Raw genomic sequence first — 14,272 nt, forward strand, 5'->3', positions numbered from 1 at the left:
TCAACATTTTAAGGTCACTAGCCAGATACATGGCCGTACTCTTGACACTAGGGTTTAGGTTGAAAAGAGGTGTTGTTCTTTTGGGGAGAAGGGGGTTTAGTCTTGGCTATCTCTGGGACATCTGGAAGAGTCTCTTTGTGAAGCATGCAGTGAACTGATCATATGAAAGAAGTGAGAGGCTGGCAGGTGGGCAGGGTGGACACATCTGCCTCTTTTGCTCTCAGAGGTGGTAAGAGGAAACCAGAAAAGGGTGGTTGAGCTTTCTGGGCAACTGAATGTAGAGGGGAGATTTGGTGTTTGAGACACTCCAGTTGGAGAAATAATGATCATGGAAACAGGCTTAGAATCCAAGAGATGATGATAATTGTGAGAAAAAGATAGTCAATTGTGCTATTGTAGCTGAGAATTCAGTTGAACTTAGAAGTGAAGAATTCGGATAACTGAAGAATGATCATTGGGTTTACTTAGGGTATCTGTGGCAGTTATCTCAGAACAGTTTGAATGACCTAGTAATGGATAAATCAGGAATGCAGGGGAGGGAAAAATGAAAAAAAAAGGGAGGTGAGGAAATGGGGGATACTTAACAGTTAAGAAATAAATAGGATGGCTATTTTTTTATTTTTACTTTTTGTGAGGAAGATCAGCCCTGAGCTAACAACCATGCTAATCCTCCTCTTTTTGCTGAGGAAGACTGGCTCTGAGCTAACATCTATTGCCAATCTTCCTCCTTTTTTTTTTTTTCCCCAAAGCCCTAGTAGATAGTTGTATGTCATAGTTGCACATCCGTCTAGTTGCTGTATGTGGGATGCGGCCTCAGCATGGCTGGACGAGCGGTGCGTCGGTGTGTGCCCGGGATCCGAACCCGGGCCGCCAGTAGCGGAGCACGTGCACTTAACCACTAAGCCATGGGGCCGGCCCAGGATGGGTATTGGCAGATTTAGTCATAAGCGTTGCAGGAGCCAAAGGAGAAAGAGGGTAGGGAGAAGACGTGGGGAACAAGTGGATCCAAATACAAGAAATTGACTCAGAATTAAGCAAATATCACGGTAGCTTAGATAGAGGCTCACCAGGAGATTTTCCCATCTTTATCGTGCAATGAAGTGAGACACTGTTAGATTCTAAACCAGAATAAATTATGTTTGGGCTGGGGATGAGACGTGAGGAGAAGGTGGTGTTCAAGCTGAGCTGGAGCAGCAGCTAAAAAAAGAGAATGATGTTTTCTGGTCTGGATTCTAGTTTGGGATGGGGCTGATCCTAGGCATTCTTTCAACATTTAAAGTTTGCAATTCTTGTCAGAGTTGCAGACTTTTATCCAAGGTAGGATATCTTGAAGCTGTGTTCATCATTTATTCTTTAATTCAGCAACTATTTATTGTGTCAGGTCTGTCCTAAGGGCTGAGGCTATGACAGTGAACAAACTGGACAAAAACCGTGTCCTCAGGTTAGATTGGATCCTAATTAGGGAGATGATAATCAAGTCAACACAGTAAATAAAGTAAAACATACATAGTATGTCAGATGGTACAATAGTTTCCACCACCAGACCCCTCTCTGGAGGGGCACTGTGGGTCACGGTGAGCTATACCAGTTTGCTCCTGCACAGGTAATTGTCTCAAGTTTTGTTGGTGGTCACAGTGTATTGTTTACCCATTGGTCCTCATCTCCAGGTTTCATGTTTGATCAGCTAGAAGTGACCTTCTAGTTATTTTGTTTCCAAAACTAACTTTCTTCAATTTCCTCTTGAGGTAATGGTCCATTGATAATGTCACTTTAGGCTTTTAGTTTATGAAGAAAAATATTAAGTCTAGATCCTTTTATTGTTTTATTGCAGGTGAGATATATGGAGGAAGAGCGAAATTTTACCATGGAGCAAGTGACTGCCATGCTTTTGTCCAAACTGAAGGAGACGGCAGAAAGTGCTCTTAAGAAGCCTGTCGTGGACTGTGTTGTTTCGGTGAGTTTGATCTCTACACATTATTGGGAACTTGCATAAAGAAGCAGAGAGAAGAAAGCTGTTAACTGCAAATAAAATTGCTTTTTGCCTTAGGTTGTAATGGTTATTTTAAGAATTTATCAAACTAGTCTTCATTTTCTTAAATATTTTCTGCCCACTAGTTTTTGCTCAGCCCTCCTCTGTTATTCTACCTATTTAGAGGCTTATTTCAAATATCATTTCTTCCTGGATTTCTTCTAGCACCTAGCATAGTGCCTGGCACACGGTAGCCACTCGTATGTTGAATACTCTCCCTTAGAAACAGTCTTTTTAGCCATTTCTATCTCTGTATCTTTGCTTTCTCTAATGTATCTAGCACTAGAGGTAAGTCAGCAGTAGTGTCTTTTCCGTATTCCTATTTAGATGGAAGCCTGGCTCTTTGTAGCTTTATGCTTATAGTATGGTGGAGTCCTTAGGGACAGTTGAAATTTGAGTAGTTGGATTGGCTTTGCCACTGAATCTCCTCATTCTGCAGTTTTAGTTCTGTGGCTTCTTTTGTCTTTTTTTTTTTTAAATTTTTATTTATTTATTTTTCCCCCAAAGCCCCAGCAGATAGCCGCATGTCACAGCTGCACATCCTTCTAGTTGCTGTATGTGGGATACGGGCTCAGCATGGCCGGAGAAGCGGTGCGTCGGTGCATGCCCGGGATCCGAACCTGGGTCACCAGTGGCGGAGCGCGCGCACTTAACTGCTAAGCCATGGGGCCGGCCCTCTTTGGTCTTAATGTTGGTGCATTGATTGGCAAAGCAAGGACTGTTAGGTGGCTTTTTCACCACACAGTCTGTTGTCTGGTGGATTCCTTGGTTCTTGGTTTTCTAGTGAAGTAGAACTCAAGTTTGTCAGGAAGAATTGGATTATGGCTATGTGCTGCATTTTGGGGATTCTAAGAATAGAAATGTTATTTCTCTTAAAAGAGCTCAGATTCAATACAGGCACTGTATTTCTTAGATGGTTTCTGCTTTTTCCCAACTCTCTATTGGTCTCTTATATTTGTCCTTGTTTCCCCCATCTAGTGCCCTAACTTTGATCCTGCATTATGCTTAGTGTAGAAGTAAAATTTATGTTAAATGGCAGAATGCCTGAGTGGCTTTTCCAGCTTTTGGAATCAAGTTAAAAGGTGATGTATTAAGTCATTTGTTGAGGGTTCTCAGGACAACACTGAGTTTTGGTGATTTTCTAGGAGAATTCACAGGACTTAGCTTATAGCTATACTCATGGCTAAGATTCATTACATTGAAAAGATGCAAAGCAGAATCAACAAAAGGGAGAAGGTGATGGGCAATGTCTGGAGGAAACTTGGCACAAACTTCCAAGAGTCCCCTTCCAAGAGTGACTTCCAGAGTCAGACCAGATGTGCTTAATTCCTCCAGCAACAAGTTGTGACAACACGTGTGAAATGTCATACTCCAGGGAAGTTCTGCCTGAGCCTAGGAATCCAGAGTTTCTATTGGTGGTCAGTCGTATAGGCACCCTATGCCTAGCATGTACCGGAATTCCAGACTCCCAGAAGGAAAGTAGGTATTCAGCATAACTGTGTTGTACAGTTTAGGCACAGTGAGCTACTCTTATCATTTAGGGAAATTTTTCTATCACTTTAGGGAACTGTTTATCATTTAAGTTCCTATATGCCAGGAAAGGGCCAAGCTTGCCATTGGGCCTTTCTGATAGCAGTCTCTGGCCTCAATGTGAACTCTACTCTGCACAGTCACTGCTCTAGCTCTTGGTACTATGGTATATCTGATTGCTATGTAAATGGAACCTGGATGTATTTTGCTGTATTTATAAATTGATTATTGTGAAAACAGACTTTATTTTTTGGGGAAGGTAGTGATAGCCCCAGTGTTCAAAAATCAAATGTGTAAAAAAGTGTATAGGAAGCTTTAGCACCTTCTGCTACTCGTAAGTAGTTTTTCCTTCCCAGAGGTTACCAGTTTTACCACTTTGTTACAGATCTTTCCAGAGGTTGTTAAGTACCCAAGCAAATATGTATAGATCTTTTTTTTTTTTTTTGATGAGGAAGATTGGCCCTGAGCTAACATCCGTGCCAGTCTTCCTCTACTTTATATGTGGGTTGCTGCCACAGCATGGCTTGATGAGTGGTGTAGGTCTGCACCCAGGATCTGAACCTGAAAACCCGGGCCACCAAAGTGGAGTGTGCCGGACTTAACCACTACGCTACTGGGCCGGCCCCTGTATAGGTCTTTTTTTTACTTTCATTTTTATTTTAACAAATTTTGGACAATTTATCTTGTATTTGTTCCATAGCAGTGAAGACGTACTTCATTCCTTATAGTGTCTGCAGAGTATTCTAGTTACGCTTGTACAGTAATCTGTTTAACCAGTCTCTTTTTGTTGGACATTCAGGTTGTTTCCCATTTCTTTGTTTTTTTTAAATTGTAAATAATGCTGCAATAAGTAAACTTGAACAAATATCGTTTTGCTCTTATGTGATGTTTGTAGGATTTATAGGCTGAATTTCTAGAAATGTAATTGCTGGGACAAAGGATATGTGTATTTGTAATTTTTTTTGTGTGTGTGTGAGGAGATCAGCCATAAGCTAACATCTGTTGCCAATCTTCCCCTTTTATGCTGAGAAAGATGGGCCCTGGGCTAACATCTGTGCCCATCTTCCTCTATGTTATATGGGACGCCGCCACAGCATGGCTTGACAAGCGGTGCGTTGGTGTGCCTGGGATCCGAACCGGCGAACGCTGGGCCGCAGCAGCGGAGCGCATGCGCTTAACCGCTACGCCACCGGGCCGGCCCCTGTATTTGTAATTTTAACAGCTGTTAATTGCCTTTTAAAAAATTTGTACTAATTTACACTTCCACCAGCAATGTATGAGAGGGCTTGTTTGACCACAGCCTCAGCAGCCCAGCATGTTGGTGTATTAGCTAATTCTAATTGGTGAATTATGCTATCAAAGTGTGTGTGATTTTAATATTTTACTCTAGGTGAAGTTGAACAGTTTTTCATTTAAGACCCATTTTGTATTTCCCTTTCTGTAAAAGCTTCCTGTCCTTTGCTTGTTTTATTTTGAGTCTGTGGTCTTCATTTTGATTTATAGTTGTTAATATATTAGAGAGATTAGCTCTTGGCCGTTTTATGACGTGAGTTGCAAATATTTTTCCCCATTTGGTCATTAGAAATTTTTTATGAGTCAAATTTGTTAATCCTCCTCCTGCCCTTTTTTTCTACTGAGTTTTGTGTTATATTTAGAAATCCCGTCCTACTCTGATACTAAAAATTCCCTTTCATTCTGGTACTCATGATTTTTTTTTTAACATTTAAATCTTTGATTTGAAATACATTTTGGTATGGGGGTGCAGTAGGGATTCAACTGTATTTTCTTTCTCTATGGCTGTCCATTTGTCCCACCACTACTTATTGAGTATTCTAACTTTTCCCTCCTGGTTTGGAATACTTCCTTGATCATACACAGAATAAACTGTTGTAGGTATTTGAGGGCGTCTCTGGATTATACTGACTTTTTTGGCAGGTGCATTTTAAATGAGGAATCTCCATAATATGGTAAACTTTCAAATTTTTTTGTAGGTTCCTTGCTTCTATACTGATGCAGAAAGACGATCAGTGATGGATGCAACACAGATTGCTGGTCTCAATTGCCTGCGATTAATGAATGAAACTACTGCAGGTAAAGAGGGACTACTAACTGAAATTTCTGCTTAGACTTGAAACTTGTGAAGTCTTAAAACGCTAGAGTTTCTTCTTTATTTTGCTTAGCATGCTTACTACCTATATGTCATAGTATTTTTGGATGCTCTGTCACATGTGAAGAATTCATCTGACCAGTACTTTTTCTGTATCCTCATAGCACCTATTTTGGTATTTAATCACATGCTTTTTTAGAAAGGAACACATGTATTGTCTGTTTGGAGCAGTGCTTTAGTTTAAAGATTGGCCTTTTCTTTGACTTATGGAGGTGCAGTCAGAGGAATGGGATGTAAAGCAACATCTCAGGGGCAGGATATGTGGGAATGTTTGAGATGGCACAAGGTAGAACAAATTTGGGAAAATGTGTTTGGAAAAATTGAGAAAGTGGTTTGGGAAAAATTGCCAAAATCATTGGAACTGGAATTGGAAATTGGAAGCATAAAGGAAGCCAAAGTGAATGTCACCATTTAACTCTTTGGAGTTAATGTTCTTCATGAACGAATTATGCAAAGAGTAAAGTTCTTTATAAAGAATTTATAAAGTTCTTTTTTTTTTTGGTGAGGAAGATCAGCTCTGAGCTAAAATCCATGCTAACCCTCCTCTTTTTGCTGAGGAAGACCGGCTCTGAGCTAGCATCTATAGCCAATCCTCCTCCTTTTCTTCCCCCAAAGGCCCAGTAGATAGTTGTATGTCATAGCTGCACATCCTTCTAGTTGCTGTATGTGGGACGTGGCCTCAGCATGGCTGGAGAAGTGGTGCATTGGTGTGCACCTGGGATCCGAACCTGGGCCGCCAGCAGCGGAGCGCGCACACTTAACCGCTAAGCCATGGGGCCAGCCCTATAAAGTTCTTATCAAGTATTTAATTTTTTCTAAAACATAGTGTGTATGTGGCTCCATTCACTATATACAAAATCTGTTTTTTCCTATTTAAATGAATTTTAAGTTTACTACTTAAATGATAATATGGTGAATTTAATTTTTTTTCTTGTGTAGTTGCTCTTGCGTATGGAATCTATAAGCAAGATCTTCCTGCCTTAGAAGAGAAACCAAGAAATGTAGTTTTTGTAGACATGGGGCATTCTTCTTATCAAGTTTCTGTATGTGCATTTAATAGAGGAAAACTTAAAGTAAGTATATTTTTTCTGGAAGACTGTATTATAAGTGTATGGTAATTAGAAATTTATGACAGACAATTGAAAGAATTGCTTAAACAATTTTGTTTCACTGATGGAAACTTGCCATTTGAACTATAAACTAGATATGTAGGGTTGGGGTGGAAGTTGTAAAGTCCCTAATAATTTATCCAAGAGTTGACATGGTGTGAAGCAAAGAGCATGGATCTTGAGGAAAAAGCTCTTAAAATTCTTGAGCCTTATTTTTCTTATTTATAATGTGGGGAAAATAATGCTTACCTTGCAGGCTTATTAGGATTCTTTAACATGTAGTCCCTTGGTATATTGTACACTGAGAATTGAGGAAATGATAAAGGTATTCTCTTCTTGCTCTGAAGGTTTTGATTATTCTGGTAAAAGAGTGGAGGGATTAGAAACTTGAACGTCCAAACGAAACCAGACTAGGAGTGATATTCTAGATTTCTGGAAAGCTTAGAGCTTTGGAGAAAGCAGTTTTCTACACAGAGAAGTCGAGTGGTGTTAAAGGCAAGGAGAGGCCAGAAGGGTGATCATGGTCACAGTTGAATTTGCTGGTATATGCTAGTTCCAAAATGGGATATAAAATCAATCCTGTAGCTAGGCGATTTTATCTAGGATTTGCTTAAGAACCAAGGATTTTTTTGAGTACTTGCTTTAAGTATTCGGGTTCTATATCAGGGTTCTTGGTGCCAAGGTCTAAATTGGCTTTCTCTCTCCAATTTGGGGGTTGGTGGGGAGGGACTGTCTGTCCCAAAACAAGTATTTGTTAGGTTTGGAGGGCATTTTGAGACTGTTTGTTACAGTCCTGTTTCTTTGAAAACTAGACTTGGTTCCACTTTATATTCTGGTTTCTATTGTTTCTAGTTTTTTTTTTTTTTTAAATAAGAAAGCAAATCTTTGGGATGGTTGTGAAATGAGAGGTTTGTGATCTTTACAGATATAAATGATGGACCAAGTGTAGTTCTCAGTGTTGAAACTTTACTTTAATCACTAACAGAATTATTTCGAAAACCCATTCTATACTTGGACCTTTTTAAACAGAAGATACTGGCCATACCTTGGCTTTGGATCAAAGTGATGTGTATTAGTGATCATCTGCTTTTTTTCTTTTTCCCAAATTGTCCTTCACTGTCAGCTGTCACCTGTTAGTTTTCCAATTATAATTAAAGTTTAATTATAAAAATACTCATAAAAATATCCCCAAACTTGGAAAATGTTTATGTGTAAAGGAAAAACATAATCTTACTATTCTTAACAGGTGGGTGTATTTCATTTTAGTCTTTTAAGAAAACAAAATTGGAATTATGCTGTGTTCAGTTCAGTGTCCTGTTTTTCTTCAGTTAACCTATTAAGAAAATTTCCTCATGATATTTAGCATTCTTTGAGGTGATTGTGGTTTTTTTTTTTTTTTTTTTTTTGGTGAGGAAGATCAGCCTTGAGCTAACATCCGTGCTAATCCTCCTCTTTTTGCTGAGAAAGACCGGCTCTGAGCTAACATCTATTGCCAATCCTCCTCTATTTTTTTTTTTCCCCCCAAAGCCCCAGTAGATAGTTGCATGTCATAGTTGCACATTCTTCTAGTTGCTGTATGTGGGACGCGGCCTCAGCATGGCGGGAGAAGCGGTGCGTCGGTGTGCGCCCGGGATCCGAACCCGGGCCACCCGTAGCAGAGCTGGAGATTTGGAAAATGGATAACCCAAGCTAATTAGACTTCTGTGTTAAATAAAAACAAATTGGTGTGAGTTAAGGCCTTAGCGTCTTTCCTGGTAGTAAACTGCATAGAGCTGGGCCTTTGGTGTTATTCACAGTTTTGTGATAGTAATGAGACTAGAATTGTGTACGTGACATGTTAGTGTATTTGGCCTTGGGTGTGTAATTGCTGTTTGGAGTCAGATTGGTATAATGGAGAGGACATGGATTTGGAATTGAGAAGATATATTCCACTTTTACCACTTAGTAGCTTTGTGACCTGCAGATTATCTGATCTGTCTAGGCCTGTAGCATCATCTATAAATCAGGGATTATAATGTCTCTTTTCACAGTGATTGTAACAATGGTTAAATGACACATGCACCTTGCCTTGTTTCAACCTTAATGTCTTCCTCTCTTTTTATTACAGTTTACCAGTTAAGTATGTATCATGATAAAATTTTAAATTGATTGGTTAATTTTTGAATTAATTATCTTTTTTCTAAGGTTCTGGCCACTGCATTTGACACAACACTGGGAGGCAGAAAATTTGATGAGGTGTTAGTAAATCACTTCTGTGAAGAATTTGGGAAGAAATACAAGCTAGATATAAAGTCCAAAATCCGTGCATTATTACGACTGTCTCAGGAGTGTGAGAAACTCAAGAAATTGATGAGTGCAAATGGTTCAGACCTCCCTTTGAGCATCGAATGCTTTATGAATGATGTTGATGTATCTGGAACTATGAATAGGTAACCATATTAATAATTTGATGTTAAACTGAACCGTGATTTAAGCTGAACTGTGCTTTTTCTTCACTTATATTAGCTTTAACCAGCTAATTTTTGAAGTCATCATGGTTGTTATATGATAACTTCAGTTATATAGGTAAAAATTAGAGGCCCTTCAGGATCCTGCTTCTTTTTTTTCTGTGAGGAAGACTGGCCCTGAGCTAACATCTGTGCCAGTCCTCCTCTATTTTGTTTGTGGGTTGTCGCCACAGCATGGCTTGAGGAGTGGTGTAGGTCCGTGCCTGGGATCCAAACGTGGGAACCCCAGGCTGCCGAAGTGCAGGACGCAGAACTTAACCACTATGCCACTGGGCGGCCCCAGGATCTTGCTTTTTATGTAAAGGTTGGGTTTGGTTATTCTAATAATGTAGAGTAATATTTTTGTTCTGATTAATTGAATATTCCGGAAAGTTGGTATTTCTTTACATGTGCATGTATTATATGTGAGTTGTCAGTTTTCATAAAATCAGGGCAAAGTGCTTTAATGGAGAACTATATTGAATTTGATTTAGTCATTGATTCAGAAATTGGTGTTTTTGAGTAGTTTAGGGTCACTTGAGGACAGCAGCTCTTTTTGTACAGTGCTACAAGAATTCTGGGTAATTGACGTTTCAGGGCTATTCTCAGAAACAACCAGAATATTACTGTTGTGTGGTTGGGTTGCCTGGATGATGAAAGTGAGATTTTCTTTTTCTTTTTTTTTTTTTTGTGAGGAAGATCAGCTCTGAGCTAACATTCATGCTAATCCTCCTCTTTTTGCTGAGGAAGACTGGCTCTGAGCTAACATCTATTGCCAGTCCTCCTCCTTTTTTTCCCAAAAGCCCCAGTAGATAGTCGTATGTCATAGTTGCACATCCTTCTAGTTGCTGTATGTGGGACACGGCCTCAGCATGGCCGGACAAGCAGTGTGTCAGTATGCGCCCGGGATCCGAACCCCGGGCCGCCAGTAGCGGAGCGCGTGCACTTAACCGCTAAGCCACGGGGCTGGCCCGAGATTTTCTTTAGGATCTGAACTCTGCTGGTGAAATTTAGGCAAGACTGATGGCTTGTTTAGGGAAGTGTGGCCGTGTGGCCTGAGGTATCCTCAAAAAATTGAGATGAAATTGGAATTGCTTCTAATCTGCTACGATTAGAGTATTGTGCCTAGTAACTAAATTTGTAGTCACCTTTCCCTCTACTTGAAAGTGATGGTTTTCATTTTTATTAAGCAGTTTTGTGTGTGTGTGTGTTAGGACAATGGGGAGGACTGTGATAGGAGCATACCAGTCAGTATGTATTTCGGCAATTCTTAGTGGAATGTTGTGTGATTATAAGAGCCAAATAGAAGTAGTTTACAGCAGTCCCCTCTTATCCGTAGGGTGATACATTCCAAGACCCCCACTGGGTGCCTGAAGCCGCGGATAGAACCGAACTCTATATTATGCTGTGTTTTTTCCTATATATACATGTTTGAGGTGCAACAGCAAAACTAGCATGACTTTCTTTTTCTTTCATGATTTCATGGATAGACGATTCATTCTTACTGTAGATCTTAGCAGCCTCAGCATACGATTTTTTTCTTTCCTTATTAAGTTGAGAACTTTGCACTTGAAGGAAGCACCTTACGGCTTCTCTTTGGCATATCTGAATTGCCGGCATCACTACTGTAACTCTTTGGGCCCATTATTAAGTGAAGTAAGGGTTACTTGAACACAAATACTGTGACACTTCTACAGTCGATCTGATAACCCAGAATGGCTACTAAATGACTGACAGGTGGGTAGCTGATACAGCATGGATATGCTGGACAAAGGGATGATTCACATCTTGGGCAGGACAGAGTGGGACGGCACAAGATTTCATCATGCTACTCAGAACAGCGTGCAATTTAAAACTTATGAATTATTTATTTATTTTTTTTGTGAGGAAGGTCAGCCCTGAGCTAACATCCGTGCCAATCCTCCTCTTTTTGCTGAGGAAGACTGGCCCTAAGCTAACATCCGTGCCTGTCCAATTTGTGTGGGGTACCGCCACAGCATGGCCTGACAAGCGGTGCATCGGTGCACGCCCGGATCCGAACCCAGGTCGCCAGCGGCGGAGCACACGCACTTAACCGCTACGCCATGGGGCTGGCCCCTATGAATTGTTTATTTCTGGAATTTTCCATTTAATATTTTCAGACCCTGGGTAACTAAAACTGTGGATAAGGGGTACTGCTGAATACTTATTAGAAACTGAAAACAGTTAAATTTTTTTTTTTTTTTTGGTGAGGAAGACTAGCCCTGAACTAACATCCCATGCTAATCCTCTTTTTTTTTTTTTGCTGAGGAAGACTGGTCCTGGGCTAACATCTGTGCCTATCTTCCTCTACTTTATATTGGTCGCTGCCACAGCATGGCTTGACAAGTGGTGTGTTGGTGTGTGCCTGGGATCTGAACCTGCGAACCCTGGGCTGCCAAAGTGGAGCACACACTTAACTGCTGCGCCACTGGGCCGGCCCCTGCTTTTTTTTTTAAAAAACAGTTGTACTGTATCTATATTGTCAGAGCATATAGCTCTTATATTCTCTATTCTATAGTCTTCATTTAGTCTTTAATGCTCACTAGCAGTCTTTTTTTAGGCTAACGAAACCAGATTATTTCTGACATTATAGCATTTCTTCTAATGAGCTTTTTTCTTTTTTTGAGATAAAATTCACATATATACCATTTTAAAGTGAACAACTGTGTGGCATTTAGTACATTCACAGTGTTGTGCAGTGACTTTCTCTATCTAGTGACAAAACATTTTCATCACCCCAAAATAAAACCTCATACCCATTAAGCAGTTACTTCCCATTTTCCTTTACTTCTGGCCCTGGCAACCACCAATCTACTTTTTATCTCTATAGATTTTCCTATTCTGGATATTTTATATAAATGAATCATACATTATGTGTTTGGCTTCTTTTGTGTCTGGCATCTTTCACTTAACAATGTTTTCAAGGTTCGTCCATGTTGTAGCATGTACTAGTACTTCATTGCATTGTATGGCAAATCATATTCCATTTGGATTTAGCACATATTATTTATTCGTTTATCAGTTGATGGGACATTTGGGTTGTTTCCACCTTTTAGCTATTGTGAATAGTGCTTCTATGAACATTCATGAACAAGTATTTGTTTATCTTGTTTTCACTTCTTTTAGGTATATATCTAGGAGTGGAATTGCTGGGTCATATGCTGATTCTATGTTTAGCTTTTTGAGGAGTCGCCAAACTATTTTCCTCAGCACTTGCACCATTTTATATTCTCACCAGCAATGTACAAGGATTTCAACTTCTCCACCTCCTTGCTAACACTTATTTTCAAATTTTTTGATTATTGCTATCCTGGTGGGTATAAAGTGGTATCTCATTGTGTTACTGCTAATTTTGTGTTAATGTCTCTTCATCATTTTGGTTGTTGGAAGGACGTTCTTCTATAGATTCCTAAAGAGTGGCATGTGTGAATAGTGTTCCTTAAGTTCTTGAATGTTGATGAGTTTCCCACATTTATACTTAAAAGTCGCTTTAGCTGACTATAACGTCCTTAGCTTGTATTCTTTTTTTGAGTATCTTAAATGGAGTAATGCTCTGTTTTCTTTTGTTACATAGCATTACCGTCAAATTGTGACAATCTACTTTTCAGGACCCTATGAATAGCTGCAGAGCATTGTCTGAGATAGCACTGGAAGGTGAGAGGTGACGCAAAAAGACTGGACAGGTTCCGCTCTGCTGTACACAGGGTCATTAGGAGTTGGAATTGGCTTGATGGCACTAACAGCAACAGACTTTTCAGTTATATGTTACTTGTTCTTTTTTGCTAGATACCCCAATTTTTTTTCTTGAAAGTCTAATAATTTTACTAGAATATGTTGTGGTGTTGGTTGTTTTGGATCAGTTTTTCCCAGGTATGCAGTGTGCCTTTTCAGTATATAGTTTCACAGCTTTTGAAATTTCAATTAAGTTTTCTTGAATTACGTTGGTCAGAATTTGTTCTGTTCTTGTGCTTTGATTTTCTTCTTTAGAAACTCCTGCATAACTATGTTGGATCTTCTTTGTCTATGTTCTGTATTTGCCGTTCTATGTCCAGTCATTCCTTTAAGCCATTGTTTGCTGTGTTTGTTGGCTCCTGTGTCCTTTCTAGGTTAGTTTTCATTTCTGACATTTGTTCTTTTATTTCTAATTCTTTTCTTTTTTTTTTTTTTAATAATTATTTATTTATTTATTTATATATTTCCCCCAAAGCCCCAGTAGATAGTTGTATGTCATAGTTGCACATTCTTCTAGTTGCTGTATGTGGGACGCGGCCTCAACATGGCCGGAGAAGTGGTGCGTCGGTGGGAACCCGGGATCCGAACCCGGGCCGCCAGCAGTGGATCGCGTGCACTTAACCGTTAAGCCGCGGGGCCGCCCTCTAATTCTTTTCTGAGTTTTTCTAATTCTGATTTGTTGCTCTTTCATTTTCTGTATTGTTTTTTCCTCTGAGACGTAATTCGTATACCGTAAAATTTGTCTGATTTATTTATTTTTTTATTGCTGAGGAAGATTTGCCCTGAGCTAACATCTGTGCCAGTCTTCCTCTATTTTGTATGTGGGTCGCCGCCACAGCATTGCTGACAGATGGTGTAGGTCTGTGCACAGTATCCGAACCCATGAACCCAGGCTGCCGAAGCGGAGCGCATGAACTTAACCACTACACCACAGGGCTGGCCCTGTAAAATTTGTCTTTTTATTTATTTATTTATTTATTTCCCCCCCCCAAAGCCCCAGTAGATAGTTTGTATGTCATAGTTGCACATCCTTCTAGTTGCTGTATGTGGGATGTGGCCTCAGCATGGCCAGACAAGCGGTGTGTCGGTGCGCGCCCGGGATCCGAACCCGGGCCGCCATTAGCGGAGCGTGCGCACTTAACCACTAAGCCACAGGGCCGGCCCCAAAATTTGTCTTTTTAAAGTGTACAATCCATTG

At 40.0% G+C, this 14,272-nt stretch overlaps 1 protein-coding gene across 1 annotated transcript in view; it reads left to right on the forward strand.

Moving 5' to 3' along the window:
• The window catches only part of HSPA4 (heat shock protein family A (Hsp70) member 4), a 46,876-nt gene that overhangs the window by 14,236 nt on the left and 18,368 nt on the right, over positions 1-14,272 (forward strand). The window contains exons 4-7 of the mRNA XM_058540350.1: positions 1,832-1,954; positions 5,551-5,650; positions 6,666-6,799; positions 9,020-9,264. Coding sequence (XP_058396333.1) covers positions 1,832-1,954; positions 5,551-5,650; positions 6,666-6,799; positions 9,020-9,264 — 602 coding nt within the window. The remainder of the gene's footprint in view (positions 1-1,831; positions 1,955-5,550; positions 5,651-6,665; positions 6,800-9,019; positions 9,265-14,272) is intronic.

Source organism: Diceros bicornis, chromosome 1 (genome assembly GCF_020826845.1).
Source record: "Diceros bicornis minor isolate mBicDic1 chromosome 1, mDicBic1.mat.cur, whole genome shotgun sequence".
In the NCBI taxonomy this organism is placed as follows: Eukaryota; Metazoa; Chordata; class Mammalia; order Perissodactyla; family Rhinocerotidae; genus Diceros; species Diceros bicornis.